A 20603-nucleotide genomic window follows, 5' to 3' on the forward strand; every position below is an offset into this window, starting at 1 on the left:
AGAAAGTTCAGATCAGAATAATTTGTAAGGGCTGGGGGAAGGGCAAAGAAAACTAGAAACAACTCAAAGATACTTGCAAATAAGGGTAGATACTGGAATATTCATACCATGCAAAATCACAATGCAGCTTACAACTACATGCATTAACACGAGTGACTCTCAAGTAACTCAAGTCCCAGAAGAAAAAAAAAGATTTCATTTGCCTTTTGAGATAATTTATATGCACCATAAAATTTATGGTATGTAATTCAGGGGAATTCTTAAGAGTATTCAGTGTTCTGCAACTATTACTACTATGCATTTTCAGAACATTTTTATCACTCCAAAAAGAAACTCAGGTCTTCTTTGGAGAATGTCTATTCAAATTCTTTACCCATTTTTAAATTGGGTTGCTTTTTCATTGTTGAGTCATAATTGTTCTTTATATATTCTGGAAACCAGACTCATCAAATACATGGTTTACAAATATTTCCTCCTATTCTGTGGACTGTGGTTCCACTTTCTTTTCCCTTGAAGCACAAAAGTTTTAATTCTGATGAAATCTAATTTACCTCTTTTCTTCCCCAAGCTTGCACTTTAAGATGTCTTATCTAAGAAACTATTACTCAACCCAAGGTCATGAAGATTCATACCTGTTTTTTTTTTCCCCCTAAGGGATTTTAGTTTTAGCTCTTACATTTAGATTTTTTAAAAATTCCGTTTAGTTACTGTACATGGTGTGAGACTGAAGTCCAACTTCATTCTTTTTGCTTCTGGATATTCAGTTGTCCAGCCCTATTTGTTAAAGACACTATTCCTTCTCCTAATAAGATGCCTTGGTTATCTTTGTCTCAAATCAATTGACCATAAATATAAGGGTTTATACCTGGCCTCTCAATTCAATTCCATTGATCTATATGCTATTGTTAGGCCAAAACCACACTTCTTGATTTTTGAAGCTTTGTAATACATTTTGAACTGAGGAAGTTTGAGTCTTCCAACTTTGTTCTTTCTCAGTATTCTTTGGCTCTTTGGAGTTCCTTGGATTTCCATGAATTTTAAGATCAGTTTGTCAATTTCTGCAACAAACAAAAAGCCAGCTGGAATTATGATAGGGACCAGAGTTAAATCTATAGGTCAGTTTGGGGAGTATCATCATCCTAGTAGTATTAAGTGTTTCAGTCCATGGACATGAAGTCTTAATACTTATCTAGGAGTCTTCTTTCAATGCTTTATAATTTTCAGTGTAATCTTCTATTTCTTTGGTTATATTTCTTCCTAGTATTTATTTTTATTGTAATATAATTACTTTTTTTTCTTTGCTAGTGAATAGAAATGCAATGTTTATTGTATATTGGGCTTATTCCTAATAAACTTGCTGAATTCATTTATTAGTTCTAATAGGTTTTTGGTGTGTAGACTACTTGGGGTTTTCTATGTATGTACAAGATTATGTCATCTGCAAATACAGTTTTTCTTCTACTTCTCTGATCTTACTTTTTATTTCATTTTCAAGCCTTATTTCCCTGGCTAGAATTTCTAGTACAATGTTGAAGAGAAGTGAGAAGAGTGAACATCTGGTCTTTTTTCTGATCTTAGAAGGAAAGCCTTCACTCTCACCATTAAGTAGGATGTCAGTTGTAGGTTCTTTGTAAAAGCTCTTTATTAGGCTGAGGAAGTTCTCTTCCATTCCTAGTTTGGTGTTTTTGTTTTCAAATGAAAGGTCATAGAATCTTGTCAATTTATTTCCTGAGGCTAATGAGATGATCTTGTGAAATTGCCCTACAAACTATTGATAGAGTGTATTACATTAACTGGGGATATTATGCCCATATTGCATTTTTTAAGGTAAATCCCATTTGGTCATGTTGCATAATCATTTTACATATTGCTGGATTTAGTTTCCTTCTATTTTGCTGAAAATATTCCTAGCTGTATTCAAAAGCAACATTAGCTTTTGATGTAGTTTTTTTCCATGCAACGTCTTTGTCTGGCTTTTACATAAGAGTAATATTGGCCTCACAGAATGAGCTAAGTTGTTCCTTCTAATTTTTGGAAAGGATTGTGAAGAATTATTTATTCTTCAGTACCTGGAAGACATCACCAGTGAAACCACTTGGACCTGGGCTTTTCTATATACTTTTCATTTTTAATTCAATTTCTCGTTAAATATTTATTTGGATTTTTTAAAAAAAGATTTTATTTATTTATTCATGAAAGACACACACACACACAGAGGCAGAGACACAGGCAGAGGGAGAAGCAGGCTCCATGCAGGGAGCCCGATGTGGGACTCGATCCCAGGACTCCAGGATCACGCCCCGGGCTGAAAGCACGTGCTAAACCGCTGAGCCACCCAGGGATCCCCTATTTGGATTTCCTATTTCTTGTCAGTTTTGGGAATTTGTCTATTTCACCTACATAATCTCAGTCATTAGACTACAACTGTCCATAGTATTCCATAATAATTTTCATTCTATAAGGTTGGTAGTAATGTCCCTCCTTCAATTCTAGATTTTAGTAATCTTTTTTTTCTGCTCAGTGTAAGGCTCATCAATTTTGCTGATCTTTCCAAAGAATCAACTTTTGTATCTGTTGATTTCGATTTTTCTATTCTCTATTTCATTATTTTTCACTTGTCCTTATTATGTCCTTTCTTCTGCTTGCTTTGAGTTTACCTTGCTCTTTGTTTTCCAGTGTTTTGAAGTGGAAGATCAGGTTACTGATTTGAGATCTTTTAAAATGTAGGTATTCATAGCTACAAATTTCCCTTTATGTACTGCTTTCACTGCATCACGTAAGTTTTGTATATGGTGTCTTTTCATTTATTTCAAAGTATTTTCTAATTTATCTTCAGATTTTTTTTTCTTGTGGCCCATTGGTATTTAGGAGTACAGTTTAACTTCCACATATTTCCAACAAATTTCCCAACTTTCTTTCTAGTTTCACTTCATTGTGATCAGGGAATATACTTGGTAAGATTTCCATTCTTTAAACTTACTGGTTTATGGCATAGCTGATGGTCTACTGAAGAATGTCCCATGTGTGCTTGAGAAGAATCTGTACTCTGATATGGTTAGGTAGAGTATTCTATACTGTTATGTCTTCTTGGTTTATAGTGTTCAATCCACTGGGAATAGCGTTTTGGGCAATGATTAACATCAATCATCTATCCATTTCATTCTGTCAGTTTTGCTTCATGTAGTTTGTGGTTATCGTTTAGCAATGCTCATGATTGTAAAATGTCCCTCTTTATCTCTAGTAATTTTTTTTGTTTTCAAATCTGTTTTGTCTTATTAGTATAGCCACACCAAGGTATGTTTGCACACCTTCTTCCATCCTTTTACTTCAACCTGTGTCTTTAAATCTAAAATGTGTCTTCTGTAGTTAGCATATGGTTCGATTATTTTTATCTAGCCTGACCTTTATTAATCCATTCACATTAATATTGACTTATGCCTATCATTTTACTTTTTTGTTCAGTCTCATATCTGTCTATTTCTCCTACTTTCTGCATTAATATTTTTAGTGTAATATTTAAATAATTACATAAAACATAATTGAAAAAGTAGATTCATATATCCAAATTATCCCAAATATACTTGTTTTCTCATAACTGAATCATTAAAAGTCATTAAAAAAAATTTCAAACCGGGACACCTGGATGGCTCAGCAGTTGAGCATTGGCCTTTGGCTCAGGGAATGATCCCAGATCCCAGGTCCCAGGATCGAGTTCAGCATCAGACTCCCTGCAGGGAACCTGCTTCTCCCTCTGCCTGTGTGTCTCTGCCTCTCTGTCTCTCATGAATAAATAAAATCTTTTAAAAAAATTTTCAAACAACATCAACAAAGCCAGTTTAATTCTTTTATAATCTATTTAACTTCGTAGCAAAAGTTTATCAACTTCTTTCCAAGTTAAGAACATTTTTGCTCAAGTACTAATCATCAGCTTGAGTAACATCCAATTCAAATTTGCATATATTAAAAAGCAATTCTAACTTACCAAGATACCAACAAAGTATTCTTCAGGTTTTACTTGCAGTTTTAGCAGCCAATTTGCAAAATGTGATGACACTTAAAATGTTAGAAGCAGCACTCTTGGTGTTCACACAACTTTGTGTTGTGAAGTTCAACATGAATTCTTGTCCCTGTCTGTGAAGATCACAAATACCCTTTCTTCTTGGAGCTTCAATTTTGGTTCACTCATTTGCAGCTTGATACTACTAAGAAAATGTGTATCATACTGACATGATTTGCTTCTAATTACTGCATATTTTGCAAGCATTTTTGTCGCAAAATAATCTTAAATCGCTATTAAAAGAACTGTAAACCATTGTTAAAGTTTCTTCATAATTCAACCAATGAGTATTAGTAAAGATAAGACCATTAAATTGCCTTCTGTCCTTCTGAATAGTCTCCACAAGCTGGTGAGGGTTCCTTGCTTTCGAACTATCCTTAATTTTAGCAATTATGACACTTTTCAGTTTGTTTCAGGAAATTAAGTGCAACTATTTTCAATATGCATCATAAAGTGAAACAAAACAACAAAGGGAATCCAAACTCATTAAATTCCAATCCAGATTTTTGACCTAATGCAGCTGGAACACTATCTGTAGTGACAGAAGCGATCTTTCTTCATAACTAGAAGAAATCCTTTGGAAGATGTAAAAGATGCAAATATATCTAGGTTTTAAGTCTGATTTTAGGCTGAGAATTCACATTTCTTTGTAAATTGGAAGTCCTTTAAGAAAAAGCATACACAAAGTATTAACTGGTTAGTGTCTTTTGTATCACACAATTTATCTAAAGCTAGTAAGCACTTTCAACTTTTAAATTTTGAACAATCTTTAAGAGTACTAGGAAGGTCTTATATTCTATAGGTAACAGCTGGCATAACTGAAACTATTTCATTTTTGTAAAATACTTTGTGTCATTTTCTAACAAAATTTCCTTAATGGAAATATATTTTTTATACTGCACCTCTATTAAAATGGCTTTTTCCTGTGGAAGAATACAAGCCTTTTTACAGCTCGCCAAATCTATAAGCTCATATCCTGTTATAAAGAGTTTTTAAAAAACGACATTTCTGTTAGACTTCTAATTATTTCAGGTGATTAATTTCATTTATTCTTTTTTTTAACTGTTGGCAGGAAACATTAAATTCACTAAGTATTTGAAGAAAATGTATCTTAATGTTGCTCACTTTATTTCTTTACACAGGTTTTTCCTTTTCCTCTGATGCAACAAGTTGCGATTGTTCATCATGAAATTCGTGATAGACATTCTAGATTTTATTGTTCCAATTGTGTGACTAGCTTACTTCTGTATTAGCACTGATTTTAAAGTTAACAATTTGTCTGTACTTATTTTTTAAACCAGAAAAATAATTTATATTAAAATGAAAAAGGCATCTCAATTACTAATGGTCTACATTGGCACAGTAACTCATGGTGCTAGCAGAAAGGATTCAAACACATTATAATGTTACTCTGGCTAGTAAAATATTGTTAGGAGTCAATTCTTTGACATCAATTGGTCATGTGTTTACGGGTTTCATGTCTTATACAATGTTTCAGATAAAGGGAAATTTGGTCCTATCACAATAAAGGTTCATTTAACCAAAAAACGTCTTACAGTTCCCGTCATACATGCCGTATCTGAAGTGCTCAAAAGGCACATGTGGCTAAGGATACCATATTGAACATAGGTCTAATCTGCTGCATGACAGGAAACTTAACAAGGCTTAGAATTCCTGGATTCCTTCCATTTGTTATAAGCTGCTCTATGAAAGTATCTCCTAACACCTAGTAATTACTTAACTATCCAGTTAGAAGCACACTGGATCTGTTTTGCAAACTAAACTATGAAAATAATGCAAAATGAAGTAGTGTAGCTTGAGAAACAATTCTTTGCCTAAGTGTTTTCGTGAGGTCATTAAAGAACAAATGAGGGCCTTGGTGGCAAATACTTCTTAAGACATGGTGAGTCAGGGTTTGTCTAATGAAAGTAATGAGTGACTGAACAAAACTCACGTGTCTTCACCCACAAGGGATGAGGGACAAATCGAGGTTCTTATTGACTTCTGAACATTTCAAATTCCCTTTCCTTTTTTCTCTTATTGCCCTGCAAGCCATCCTCAGCTTATCTATCAAGTGGACCATGCCAGAGCCAGTTAACTAGTTTTACAGTTTTAACTCACCCTCCAAAGCACTGCTTAATAATAACCTTTCTAAAATATAAACCTGGTAATGTTGCACCTACTTAAAAGCGTTATATGGCTCTTTATCACCACCTACAGGTTTAAGTTCATACTTTATATGGTTCAAGGTTCCAAAGGCATCCAGTGTTCCACTCTGTTAGTGTGCTTCCCACTTCAAGATTCACCTCATGTTGAAACTCATAACTACCCACGATTCCATGAAGAGTTTTACTATAGCTATTATTCAGCTGGGAAACAGGTTTTTAGTCCTTTAAAAGTAGCTCTAAGGTGACCTCTGGAAAATTTTGTAGGTTCATGTAGAGAAATTTGCTCCCTCCTTAACTATTATGCCTTTAGTACATGTTATATTAGATTTTAATGATCGATAAGCAACTTAAAGTCAGAGATCATGGCTGATTAAGTCTCTATTTCCAATCATAATGCAGTGTCTGAGAAGAAGAAATTCATTATGTGACCAAGAAAGGTACATTAATAACTCTGATCACCAAAAATGGACCAACTACACATAGTGCCCTCACCATCTGAGCTGCTCAGAGTTACAGCAGGCAAGCATTGTGGTCGAGAAGGGCTCTGGTAACTCACAAAGCTATGATGAGTACATGTCCCCCACACACCTATGTCACTGCCCTGAGAACCAGCCACCTGAATCAGCATGAGTATTACAAGGGAAGTAAGCCCTGCATCCTGCTTTGGTCACACTATCATTCCTTTTCAATGTCCTTAACAGACCAGGTTTTCAAGAGTTACACAACGTTGAGAAACAGTACGCGTAGGGTTGCCACACAGGGGGAGATGCTCAACCGACAGGGCTGTCGGGCTGGTGGATGAGACATTAACTAAGACACAGCTGTGCTGTGCTGACAGGCTCCCTGGGGCCTGCAGCTTATTCACTGTGCTACAAAGACTGACAAGTATCTGGCATTAAGAACTCTCCAGCCTGCCCACCTCCGGTCATGTTGATGTGGTGAGCACAATTTCTTGTGACAAGCTCAAAATAATTTAACAGCTTTAAAATACATTAGAATGACTTGAAGTTTGCCTACTTTAAAAAAAGGCCATTTCCTTAATTATTTGATTTGAAATGTTAATGTTGCTGAAGAAACCACAGAAACCGGTTCACAAGCCATCTTGTAATCCAGCAGTTTTCCCAATTCTTACAAACTGGTTGATCAGTCATTTGGGGAACAATTTAAACATTTTGTTTCACTATTTGGAGGAAATTAACTTAGCTATTTCTCCAAGTCTCATAAAAATTCTAGTAAAAACAATCCTCTGCAAGATTCTCCTAACACATAATCTGTTTACTAAAACTGTCTTCACAGTGCTTATGAAACCTTATTTTAAAATCAATTTAAAAAATAAAATCAAATTTGAACGCCTAGATAATATTCCAAAATGGGAATTCTCAGTATCTATAACATCATTACCTAGAACACAAAAGCTTTATTCTGAATATATTTCACTTTACGTTCCCTTAGGTACTTGGTTCCTCTAAAGAACATAAACTAGAAATGATAAAGTAACACGGACATAGTACTTTTCTATACACTTACTTTTGGGCAATTTTAAGGAGAAACAAAACTTGTTACAGAGATAAAACTATATATTAAGGATTGGGTAGAAGATGTGTACTTTGAAAAAGTGGACAATGGGGCACCTGGGTGGCTAAGCAGTTGAGCACCCACCTTTGGCTCAAGTCGTGATCCTGGAGTCCTGGGATGGAGTCCCACATCAGGCTCCCTGCAAGGAGCCTGCTTCTCCCTCTGCCTGTGTCTCTGCTTCTCTCTGTGTCTCTCACAAATAAATTAAAAAATACTTTAAATTTTTTTTAAATTAAAAAAAATTAAAAAGTGGACATCTTGGCAAAAATTCATTGTCGTCTGATTTTAAATGATTTTCTTCTAGCATCTACACTAAAAATTACAATTATAGAAGTAGTTTCTAAAAAACAAATGGACTTTTTCTGAAGAGCTGGGAAGTCACATTTTTAAAGTTTATACATACAATAAAATATACATGTGAAAAGTAGAACATCTAATGAATTAGTATAACCCCACCAACACAATGTTTGTTACTGAATTTAAAAGCATTTATTTAAAATATATCAAACTCCTTCCAAAAGACGGAAGACATATGAGCCCATTTCTTATATTAACGAGGTATATGGTAACAACAACAAAATTCCTAAATGCAAATGCACCATCAGGTGCCTAAATATAAAACTGAACTTTGGCAAAGATAGAGTGTTATACAGAAAAACACAACCAAAGCACCATTTCCCTGTATCATGGTCCTGGTCCCCCATCCACTCTGCCCCCTTCTCAAAGGGTGAGCTATAACCCTGTCCCAGATAATCCAGAATTTTAAGTATGTGGTCTGCTGACTAACAGTTATTTTTCTCAAACCTTAGTACTACAACTATACAAATTACACTTCTAAAAATTTGAAACAGATATTGAATTTATTGGTTGGCTATGAGTAGGAAAATACATCAGTAAAGAAAAGAGACCCTGTATATAAATATAATACTAGCTAGTTACAATTTGACCAAGAAGGTTCCACTGAAAAGAACAGTAAAAGCCCTTGTTACCACTAGTCCATAGGTACATATTCGGTTTCCCATCACCCTTATCAAAGAGCTGCCTAGGCAAATGCGACATTCTCTGAGCTTTAGTGCAGATAATATGCTGGGTTTTGTTACATGAATGGTAAACAAAAATTAGTCCAGTGCATTACACAATATAATGTACTGTGAATAAAGACTACTCTATTTTAGACACTACTTCAACATACCGGTTATTAAATTTTATGTAACCAAAAAGAAGAGCAAAATGAACATCTTAAAAAATACTGTTTACGAGCAGGGGAGAAACACTTGCTAAAGGTGTTCTTTGAATTATCTGCAGCACCTGTACTGAAAATTCTGATTGATTTGTTAAAGGAACAGACTGCTTTAACTGTTTTGCCTAGGTTGGATTTGTCTGATACATTACATGACCCCAAAACCTTAAAAGTCACTATGGAAATGAATTCCATGAATTTAAATAGTAAAAAATGGACTACTACAACTGGAATTTATTACTGAAAACCTGAATCTTAGAAGAGCTTTGAAATGTTAATTCCAACATTTAGAAGTGCATTCCACCCAAATTAATAATGTCTTTAGGTTTCAAAGTGCTAACTCAAAATAAGTTTTCCTGGCTGTCACCAAATCAAGAGTAAAAACACATTTCTTGGAGATTCTCCTTGCCTGTCTTATAGGACTATGAAAGCTGTAATCAACAATTTATTTCTACAAGTTTAAATTATGCCATAAATTAATTTTGATGAACATTATTTAAATTCTCAATGCATAAACAATTACCAATAATACGGTAAAATGTACTTCAAGAGATTTACAACAAGGAATTGTGTGCCTCCAAATTTCTGATCAGTAAAAACAGAAAAGATACCCCCAAAATTTCTGTAGAACATTCATAAAATGGACTTATCCCCAGCAAGAACACTGAAATTACATTATGGCAACATCACATTAAATATATTGTTACAGAATTTTTAAAAAAATCTATACTGAGGAAATGTACTAGTTTTATTGCATTTTAAGGAGTATGAATTACTGAAAATTCTTCAGGACACTGAAAATGTTTAGAATACAAAACCTTGCTTCACAAAAGTTATCAGCCTATTTTGGTGACTGTTTATTCTTTACAGACCCAAAATATTTCTTCCTCTTTTGAAGGTTACAATTTTAAGTCTACACTCTTGGTTCAATTTATCACTATGTAAGATGGAGTAGCAGTTCAAACATATCCACAGAATGCAGTGTGCCCAGAAGAGGCAAGAACAAATAGTTTCAAGACATAACAGGCCCTTATATCTTACTATGCTGCCCCCAAGTTCAAATATATCGCAGACAATAACAAATACAGATGACAACATTTTGTGTAAAGCTCAAACCTTTAGCATCTAACAAGTGCACTCTAGTTCCAGCATCTATGAAAAGAATACATCCTCTATTAACAAAGACAAACGAGTAAGTGCTTCTCCGCTCCCCTTCCATAAAGCTCTCTGGACCATAATGCAGATCATAGGAAAAGTGGTCTCCCTTGCCTCATCAGTCCAACCAGCTCCAGCTTGCCCTCACTGGAAATTGTCATGATGCACATTACCAACACAGTGTTTAGGAAAAATGAGTAAACACATCTTTTATTCACACCTTACAAAAAATAAAATAAAAACGAAAACCCCATAAAAAGTTATGCATTGGTTCTACATCAATAATACCAGCTTTCCAATGTATTGATTATAAACTGGATATGTCTGGTGTCAGCACAACTTAAACAAAAAGCAAAAACTAAAAACCCATCACAACAAAATCTTTAAAAACCTCAAAGGAAAAACCAGGTCCCAGACAAAGATTCAAGATCAAAGCCTTTTGGAAAATTCTTAAAAAAAAAAAAAAAATCATTTATTTAAACGGTATGTTATTTTATTTTCTCTTAAAAACAGAATAAGCACATTTAAGTGCTAAATATTTTTCATAAAATTTTAAGTCATTATCCAAAATGACTCATTTTCTGTATAAAAATTGTTAAAAACATTTCAACATGTTCTTAATGCTCACATGTTATCCTTTTGCTCCCCTGCCTGCAGTTGAAACAAAAGCAGTTAGACCGAGTTCCCTCTGAATTCATTTGATTTTTGAGAAAATGAATGAGAACAGAACACATACAAGTTAACTTTGCAAAGTTAAAAGCTGGCTTTAATCTCTAATCTACCACTGACACTATGGGAAAATACAAGGTACAATATAACTTTTATCTTGGGTGAACTATTATGTCTTAGTCACTTTATAAATGATCTGAAGAATTGTCTTAGGGACCTGTTTTGAAAACACATCTCATTTACACTGCTTCATGAATGGAAAATTGCTTTTTTAAAAAAAAGGAATGATTAAAAAAAAAACATAGAGACGAAGGAATATATGGGAAACAAAAAGAATTCACATGATAGTAGTATTCTGGGTGACGGACAGCACTGTGCAAGGACACCACGAAGCAGTGCTTGGGTCTGGTGAGCCAAGACCCAGGGACCCACCCTATGGAACACGTTCCAAAATGTGATATTCAATGCTTCACAATGGGAGAAAAAGCCACAGCTTATACAAAAGCGTTTTCATAAAATTCTCACAAATGTTAAACAGTATTTAAAAAATATAAAAGAGGATGCACAGATTTTCTCTGCATGCACAGGCAGTGCTTGGTGAGAACAAACTGAGGCAGGCACAGTGGAGACAGGACAGGAAATGTCTCCAAAAGGAGTTAAGAAGCTGCATCCAAGCAGCTGTAATTTTTTAACTTCAAAAAGTTAAAGATTTAAAAATATCAGAATGTACATATATCAACCATTACATTCAGTCCATAAATGCCTACAGATTATTCACTGCTCAGCTTATCTGTCCTAGTAGATAGTTTTTGTAAAAACCCAGGAATTCATGGGTAAGTTGCCTCTGGTCTGAGAAAATGTCCAAAGCTTTAAGCAGATTTAGATTTAAAGAGCAATCAATGTTCTCAGTTTAAAAATAAAGTAGTACAAAAGGGCTAACAAAAACCCTAACAGTGCAAATCATCAGCAGAGAAAGTCTGTTGCAACTTCTTTTACAAGCTGGCCTTTATAACACATGAAACAGTAAAAAAACTTAGCCTTAGTTTACAATACAATCATTTCCAAATCTGATTTTTTTTAGTACAAAATTTCATAAATCAGGTCTTCTGTGGATCATATACAATCATAAAGGCTAAATTCAAAGTCTCTATTTTACAAACAAGTCTGAAAAGGGAGGGAGTGGAGTATGGAAGAATGGTCTCTGGATGTTATTACTGGCCTCAAAAAAGTAGTGCTACAGATTTCTGTGCAAAGAGAATATGCTGTTCAAATATTTTCCTATTTCAAGGCATGAAAATATTATATTGGATAGAAGAAACAGGAAAATTACTTGTAACAAATTAAAGATAGGTGTAAACACACCAATCCCTGTCTAACAGTATATAAAGCATATTGGGCTCAGAATTTGTCTGTTGCTAGCACCTGGCTTTCATACTATATCCTTATCAAATAATCAAGATTGAAAATTCAAATCATCAAGGAAAAGGAAAAAAAAGAAAAAAAATGACAACCCTGGTGGCCATACCTCACTCCCCTATATTCAGATTTTGAGTTTAAAAGTGAAATTGAGGTCGTCCTCTGAAGGTACTTGACTACCTCCTGCCAGGAAGGTGAATGCCATTAACTTGGGGCAGGAAAGGCAGTAAGAGCTCCAGTTGTGCAAAAAGTGAGAAGTGGTCGGAGGGGATGAGTGGGTGTGGGCAGCCGCTGATATTATTCTCAACTAGCCAATGGTGGTCCAGAGGTCCTAGGATGCCTAAAGTGTTCAGCTGAGGTTTAGAATAGAAGATGTAGTCAATTATACCCTGAAAAACAGAAGGAAAAAAAGATGAGGGTTTATATAAGATAATACTGAAACACGAGAGCTCTCAAGACATACCCTGCAGTCATCTTGGGTAAACAGAGAAAGTGATTAGCACATGGGAAGAGGTACTACACAAACCAAACGGTCCCCCAGGTGTCAAATCCAGCAGAATGAAGACAGTTTAGGGATGATTATCATTCATTCTTCCTCTTTTCTGGACCTTTTCACAATCTTTTTTTTTTTTTTTTTTTTAATTTATGATAGTCACACAGAGAGAGAAAGAGGCAGAGACATAGGCAGAGGGAGAAGCAGGCTCCATGCACCGGGAGCCTGATGTGGGACTCGATCCCGGATCTCCAGGATCGCGCCCTGGGCCAAAGGCAGGCGCTAAACCGCTGCGCCACCCAGGGATCCCCGCCTTTTCACAATCTTTAATGAGACCTACAAGTCCTTCATGGTATGGCCTCGGCATCTCTCTCTTTTAAAAGATTTTATTTATTTGAAAGAGAGAGGCAGTGACGGAGAGAGAGAGAGAGAAAGAGAACGAGTGAGAAGAGGAAAGGGAGAAGCAGTCTCCCCGTTGAGCAGGGAACTCCCTCCATCCCAGGACCCCGGGATTCATGACCTGAGCCAAAGGCAGACATTAAACTGAGCCACCCAGAAACCCCCTGGCTTCTTTCCTAACTTGATTTGTACTATTTTCCCATGCTTACTACCCTATTAGCATGCTAGCCATTTTTTTAGGGTGGGGAGAAGGACATTCCTTGTAGGTATCAAGCTCCATCCTGCCCCAAGGCATCCACACACGCTGTGCCCTCTGTCTGGAACACTTTCTTCTATGTGTCATTTGGCTAATTTCTTCTCAGCCTTCATGTGGAGTTCAAACACTTTCAAAAGTCCTTCCTGAATCTTGCCCTCATGCACTCACTACTTGCCAGCACCTCTAAGTCTCTTTTCTTGCTCATGCACTCCCCAAGGTATAACTACACATTCAGTTGTACTGTGGAGACGGGTCTCTCCCACCAGACTGTGAGCTCCACAAGGGCCGGGACATCTTGCCCTGTCTGTTCCCAGCAGCACCCAGGCCCAGCATTGGGCACCCAGCTGACCACCTCTCAGTTTGCCCCTCTCCTCCTTGTAAAACTTCAGCCTCTCCTAGACATGCTTTCAGCTAAAAATATTTAAGCACATTCGAGTATCTTCCTTTTATTTCTGTTATCAGCAACAGGAACAGAAAGAAAACAAAATCCCTAATGTCTCCCACCATTTGGTCATCATCACTCCTCCCCTCTTTTTCAATCACTCTGCTTCAAATAAGAATCTCAAAGTTGGTTTTTACTACCTCATTGCCCAGTAATATCCTTCACTTCGCCACATTCTAGTCTTCTTGCCTACCCCTCCAGTGAAGCCTCCCTCACCAACAGCTCTTTGAAGCTTACATAATGCTTCTTTTTCCCTAGAAAAGGCCTTCTTGTCTTGGCAGTTAGGCTCCTACACTGTCCTGGATCTCCTCCTCCCTCTGGTTACTCTTCTGTCATTTATTGTTCATTTTCCCCAGAGTCTGCTCCAGCCTCTCTTCACCTCCACGCACTTATCTGTTAAATTATCTAAGGGTTAAATTATCTACAGTACTATGGCTCCTCCAAAGTCCAATAAAAAAAGTTTCAAGTTCTTCCACAGTTTCTCAAAGAAGTCTAAAAGCCCTTAACAGCAAAATTAAGAACCAGTTAACAGTAGTATTTAACACTCTAACACACAATCTAACCTGAATGATGATTTTCCCAGGAGTTTAGAAATGGAAAACTAAGATTTAAGAGCAGAAATGCAAAAAATGGTTAAAAAGAACAGATGAATGCAAGTCCTAAGCAACCAATGATATTAAAAATGAGGAGAAGCACTAAGGCAAGGCTCTACATTGTAAGCTTAATTAACTGTGTGTGAAGGCATATAAATAAATATAAATTATATTATTTAATGGCTAATATAAACCACATTTTGGCACTCAAAGAGTAGTTTCAGTTAAAATATGAGAGATGAAATATGTCACTCCAATGGACACCAAATTAGATACTATGGTACTTTCTGAATAGCTGTTAAGTAATGAACATTATTATAACATAATTGTCCCCAAACAGTGACAGTTAAACTCAGGATTTATTATCATTATTTCATCTGATTTCTTACCCTGACTCTAATAGGTACCTACCAAGTAGGAATGGGACACCAATCACACAGAATTCCACAGAAGAATAATAAGAGAATACTGCTGTCAACTAATTCAACATGGTTTACTTCTAGTCTGAACACACATCAACATTTCAAAGACATAATAAAGTTACAAGACTCTCAAAAAAATGGAGGTTTGAAAAGTTTCTCAATCTCAAGTCACCTTGAAATCGAACGTGTAATTTGTGTAAGGCATCAGGCCACTCTCATAGGCACTCTTTAACTTGAAACCATGAGTGATCCTTCCATTGGTTGTCCCGTTTTTCCCATTACAGCTGAAATTTGTAAGACTTTCATTGTATCTCAGTTCTTTAAAGTCTTTATGATTTGTTTCTACTCCACCAGTGCTCAAATATTCTACAACACCTATAATGAAAACACAGGTATTTTGAAAACTGTCAAGTATAATATGCAGTGTACAAAACTAAAAAAATATAATAGTAAATACTTTGTGCCACACAGTCCCCCTTTCTAAAATGTCTTGTTTTTTGGTCTGTTTTTTTTTTTTTTTTTCCCACATTTCCCAGAACTTATCTAAATCTATTTTTACACGGTTTTGATCCTAGTATACTGAATATTTTATACTTTGCTGTGGTGTTTCATAGTTGTTATAGTAGTTCCTTATTTTTTAAAAAATTCCTGTGGTTTTACTTTTTAAAAAGAATTAACTCCATAATCAACATCTTAGTATCTAGGTTTCTACCTATGTTGAATTATTTACTTGGTATGAAATACCAAGATTATGATTAAATGTGCTATTATACATATTACCAACAATGGAAGAGAATGCTACCAGCTAGATGGGCTCTGCAAATAGTTATTCTACTTTTCATTTAACTAGTTAGCAAAGCTGGACATCTTCTCATGTGTTTGCTATTAAAATACTGTATTTTTTCAACACTGAAATAAGGCTTAATAAGTATTATTTGAGTAGATTCTCTTTTTGCCCCTCAGATGCTCTGTAGTTAAACAGAAGGCAGAACACATGTGGAGAAACTGTCAGAGAATAATCCCCACTGCTTCAGCAGCCGTGTCCCCAGAGAGCTGGATGAGATGGGCTGAAGAGTTATGGATCTCAGATACCTTTACTTGCCCTAAAAATACATTTTAATAGTTTCTATCTTCTTACTGGCTCTCATCCATCATGGTGTCAACGAAGTGTGTGCTGGTGAACTTAACCACTCCAAATGTGCGTGTGTGTATACATGGGTGCCCAGGCACATAAGCAAAGGCAAGGAAAATACTCTGTGTGAATGAGAGTATAAACGAGGAGCTGAAATACAAAAAGGAATACTCTGATATTATAAGAACTATGGTTTGTTCACTGTACTATCCAATTGAAAAGTATTCAAGAATAAGCCTTTCTGTATTCTTCTACACTGTAATAAAAGTCAAGATCCCTGTTCTTTTTTTGTTCAAATTGCTAGCCTCATCTCTGTAAATAAAGGATCTCAATTTCCACCTAAGTAATATTGGTATCAAGTCCACCAATATTAATATCCTGAAAATAGCCAATTTAAACTGCCTATTACTACATGCTGGAATCCCAGAGAAGCTTGCTTAATAACCTTCTCAGAGTCTGATTATATGTGACCTGGGGATAATGAAATATAATCATGTGTTCTTTAACAAGTTACTTCAAGTTATTGACTACATGATTATTAAAGATGATTAATGTCCTTCCTCTGGTTTTCATAACATCATCTCATTTTCAAAATAGTCTTCCTACTACACACACCTAAATATTAAACCTGATTCACAGTTTAGCTGCAGTGTTGCAGCTAAATTTTCATTTTGATTGAATTGGAATTACCGAAAACAATAGATTACAAAAACATTTTAAGTCAAAAAGGCATTCTATAAAATATCTTTTCTTACCAGAATCTGGCAAAGAATTAAGATCTGCACATAACACCAGTGGAATAGTTCCAAATTCTCCCAATACACTGGACTGGAGATTTCGTGAGGCTTTATCAATAATGTTCTTTACTTCTGAGAGGAACATCATAGTTTGAACCAACTTCACATCAGAGTACTCGGGGTCCCAATGCATATGAGCATTAGCCACAAGAATAAGTTGTTTTTCTGTTCCAAGATGTGGCTTTCCGGCTATATTAGGTAAAAAAGAAAACAAAGAGACAGACAAAACCCGCCCATCAGCCTAGCTGAAAGCAAGTAGTATCTGAGTCTCAGGTACAAAAAGGGACCCTATATTTACCTAACAACCACGCACCTGATGTCTACATCTGCTGTACCACAAACATGAGAAACAGCCTTCTACAAGCTGGGTGAACAACCCAAAGTGGGGCATTCACTTACTTGAACACACACATCCCATTCTATTTGGGATGGCTTATTTTTAAATGGTTGTCTCCTTGACACTTCTGACTTCATTCAGATGTTCTATATTGAGTCTCACAAAATTAAATCTATATCCTTTCTCTTTGATATATTTAATATAGGCACTAAGTTTCATCTTTCTTTTCTCTCCTTCAGGTTAAACATCTCCCGTCCCAACTGTTCCTTGAGTGATAGAAGTTTCAGTTTTTGGCATGATGATCACTCTAAATATACTTTTAATTTGAAATCAGTGGTCCATTTATCCAAAACTCAAAACATTTCAAATAATGATTACAAGTAGGTCAGGAAGAGAAGTTAGCTTACAGAGTATCCTTGTGCCAAGAAATTACAGGAGCATATGGAGTTCTTCTTATTTTAACTAATATTTACTTCAACATTCTTTTATGTAAAAAATTATTAGGAGCAAAAAAACCCCTAATTTTTCCTTTGGCTTTATGCCTTTCAAAGTTTCAAACACTTTTATGGGCACTGCTTTGTCATCTTAAGCTTTGTGGTAGAGAAAAAGTGATAGGATATTATAGAAATGACTTAAGTTCTCACTGAGTTTCTTCAGGTGTTAGATAAGACTATTAATATTAGAACGAATTTTCTGCTTTCTATTAAATTTTGGAGGTCAATTTTACAGGAAGTGAAAAGGTCACTCACATGACATTTCAATCAATTCCTTTCGAAGTTCTAGCAGTACTGCAACTCCAATGTTATCTTTTGTCATGACTCTGTTCAGCATAGCTTCAGACCCTTCTGAATTTGCCATTGCTAGCTGATTAAATTCAACAGTGTGTTTCTGAACCAAAGTAAATCTAAAACACAAACAAAAACACACACACAAACATAGAATTGGGAATACCAAAGTATTAGCTTTGTGGGAAATGCAGTTTTCCCAAGCTTCTGTAACAAATACAATGGCATGTAAATCACATCATGGAAAATCCTCCACACTTTACACCATGCTTCCCACATCCATTTCAAGTTGTTCTCAGTCTGTTACTGATACCAATAACATCTTGAAATCCTTTTACAATGTAAGATAATGTAGTCATCCTCTGTTTAAGTTTCATGTTGGAATATTCCATTTTGTAATTTTTAAATAATTCTTTTCCAAAATACAGGTTTAAGAATCCCTCTACTATTCTAGAGGGAATGTTAATTACAAGGTGTTTCAATTAACAATTGGAGTTAAACCCTAGTGAACACCTGAAGAAACAGCAGCACTTTCAACAAGTCTCCAAAGTAAGATCACTTCTGATGCTTCAAAACACTTTAAGTCAACAGTGTTGCTTTACTGAGTAATACAATGCTTCGTTCTCCAATTTGCCAACTAATTTCCACACCCTGGACTCCCTGCAAATACTGAGAAAATTCTTTTTTAAACATGACTTACTTTTCTGTCTTGAAGAATATTGCACAGCCATCGACATGTTTTCTTTCTTGTTCTGACATTGTCCTAGCTCTAGATTTAGGACTAAAGAATCCATTATAGCCACGTTCTTTCAGTTCTACCAGAAAAAAACTGTAATACTGCTCTGTTTCAACCTCCTGAAAAATTGCAAATGGCAAAGTTATTTTATAAGACCAAAATCAGTACTATGCATTAACTTTACATGTACAGTTTGAAGGGCTGCAATAATTGCAAAGGACTAATCTGCAGAATAAGGAATGTCACATCTTTTCAACATGGAAAGACATACACCTCTATGTGTGTATATTTTCTTTTATTTTAGAATTGATGGGGAATAAGAATCAGAGAGGTAGAAGGAACTTCGCAGATTCTAATTTCAGACCACAGGGAGAAAGTGACTCGCCCAAGGTCATGTAAATTATTGTAAGAGTAGGACTGAGACCCTAAAGTTACTGTGTATGCATCAGGCTCAATGTGCTCTCTGCTATGTCCTAATTATTCTATTACTGCTGATGATAAAGTAAAACCATACTTTTACAATGCCACAATTTCAGTGACCCTGTCACCCAAATAAAACATAGTGCAAGGGCATTTGGAAGGAAAAGATGAATATTTGACTGTCATAGCAAATGCCTAAAACTCAAATTAACCAATTTGCACCATTTGGCAGCACTGTGCTATAAAACAAAGCAGGTAGTAAATGCTCCCAGGATTTGGAGCTAATTTCTTACCAGAATCTGGCAAAGAATATTGGCTAAAAATAGAGCCAATATTTTTAGAATTGCTGAGCTGGAATTTCAAATGTGTCAGGGTAATGTGTTCCCAATTTGTCCTTTGCTTATCAACACTGGGGCATTTGTGCAATTTACACTCTTCTGATGACTTACCTGAAGACTTATGATATCAGCATTGCAGCTCAAAATTTCTTGAATAATGGCCTTTTTCCTGTAGTCCCAATTTAGTGCCCAAGACGGACAGTAGCCGTATAACTGCCGGGTCGCATATTTATCACAAAGAACATTATAGCACATGACAGAAAACAAGGCTGTAGGAAAGATAACTTTACTTATTCACACACGTGGCAGAAAAAAAAGTTGATTTCAGTAGTTTTCACTTAAATGCTAGGTTTTTTATTCATTCAATATATATTCACTGAAAAGTTACTAAATGCCAGGCATAGAAGATATAAATAAAGTTGAATAAGGAAGGAAGGACAGATAGCTGAGCAAACCATAATATGATGTGTTACTAGTTACAGAGATACCCATAGAAGGTTTGAAGCTCAAAGACCAAGATCTTAAGCCCTCTGCTTCTAAGACCAGGGTTTATCATGTCTATATTTCCTCTATCACTCTGCTAACTGCTAATATAGAATGTGGGAAATTGACAGTTTTCCTAATAGGCATGGCTAATTTTCTTCTATAGAACAACTATTATTAATTCATGGTAAAGAAAGAGGTATCACAGACCAAATCCTACTATATCCATCAAGCTATTTTCGTATAAGTCCCAAGCTATTTTCATACAAGTTAGGTTAAAAGGAAATCAGAGGTCATTAATTCAATTTCTCTCTCAAGTAAGTGTTTTGGCTGTCTCACAATTCTGTAGTTATCAAATACATTTGGAACATACTAGGGTTTGGAAACTTCCAATATAAAGATTTTGGTGTATTTATCATGATAAATGAGTTTGGTCAATACTTTACAGCAGAGCTTCTCAATTGTGGCACTAACAACATCATGGGTAGGTAAATTCTTTGCTATGGGGTGAGGGCTATATTAGCAACATCTGATTTCTAACCCTGAGATGTCAGTAGCAATTCCCCCAGCTGTGACAATAAAAAAAAGTCTCCAGACATTGCTAATGTTCCTTGGGGGATGAAAATGCCTCTGGTTGAGAAGCACTGCTCTACAGCATACCTATGGCATAGTAGGGAGGCCAGATAAGTA

General features: G+C 35.6%; 1 protein-coding gene across 8 annotated transcripts in view; it reads right to left on the reverse strand.

Annotated features, from left to right (window-relative positions):
• Positions 1-922: 922 nt before the first annotated feature.
• Positions 923-20603, reverse strand: part of CNOT6 (CCR4-NOT transcription complex subunit 6) — a 77044-nt gene continuing 57363 nt past the window's right edge. For 7 of the 8 annotated variants that reach the window (XM_077911090.1, XM_077911088.1, XM_077911086.1 and 4 more), the window contains 6 exons: positions 19542-19699; positions 18637-18791; positions 17901-18055; positions 16773-17003; positions 15058-15260; positions 8642-12669 (listed from right to left, as the gene is read on the reverse strand). In XM_077911090.1, coding sequence (XP_077767216.1) covers positions 12457-12669; positions 15058-15260; positions 16773-17003; positions 17901-18055; positions 18637-18791; positions 19542-19699 — 1115 coding nt within the window. In that variant the 3' untranslated portion in view covers positions 8642-12456. Of the gene's footprint in view, positions 1059-3982; positions 4721-7884; positions 7985-8641; positions 12670-15057; positions 15261-16772; positions 17004-17900; positions 18056-18636; positions 18792-19541; positions 19700-20603 lie in introns of those variants that run through there. The other variant, XR_013387353.1, reaches the window with a different exon arrangement.

This window comes from Canis aureus, chromosome 10 (genome assembly GCF_053574225.1).
Source record: "Canis aureus isolate CA01 chromosome 10, VMU_Caureus_v.1.0, whole genome shotgun sequence".
Lineage (NCBI taxonomy): Eukaryota > Metazoa > Chordata > Mammalia > Carnivora > Canidae > Canis > Canis aureus.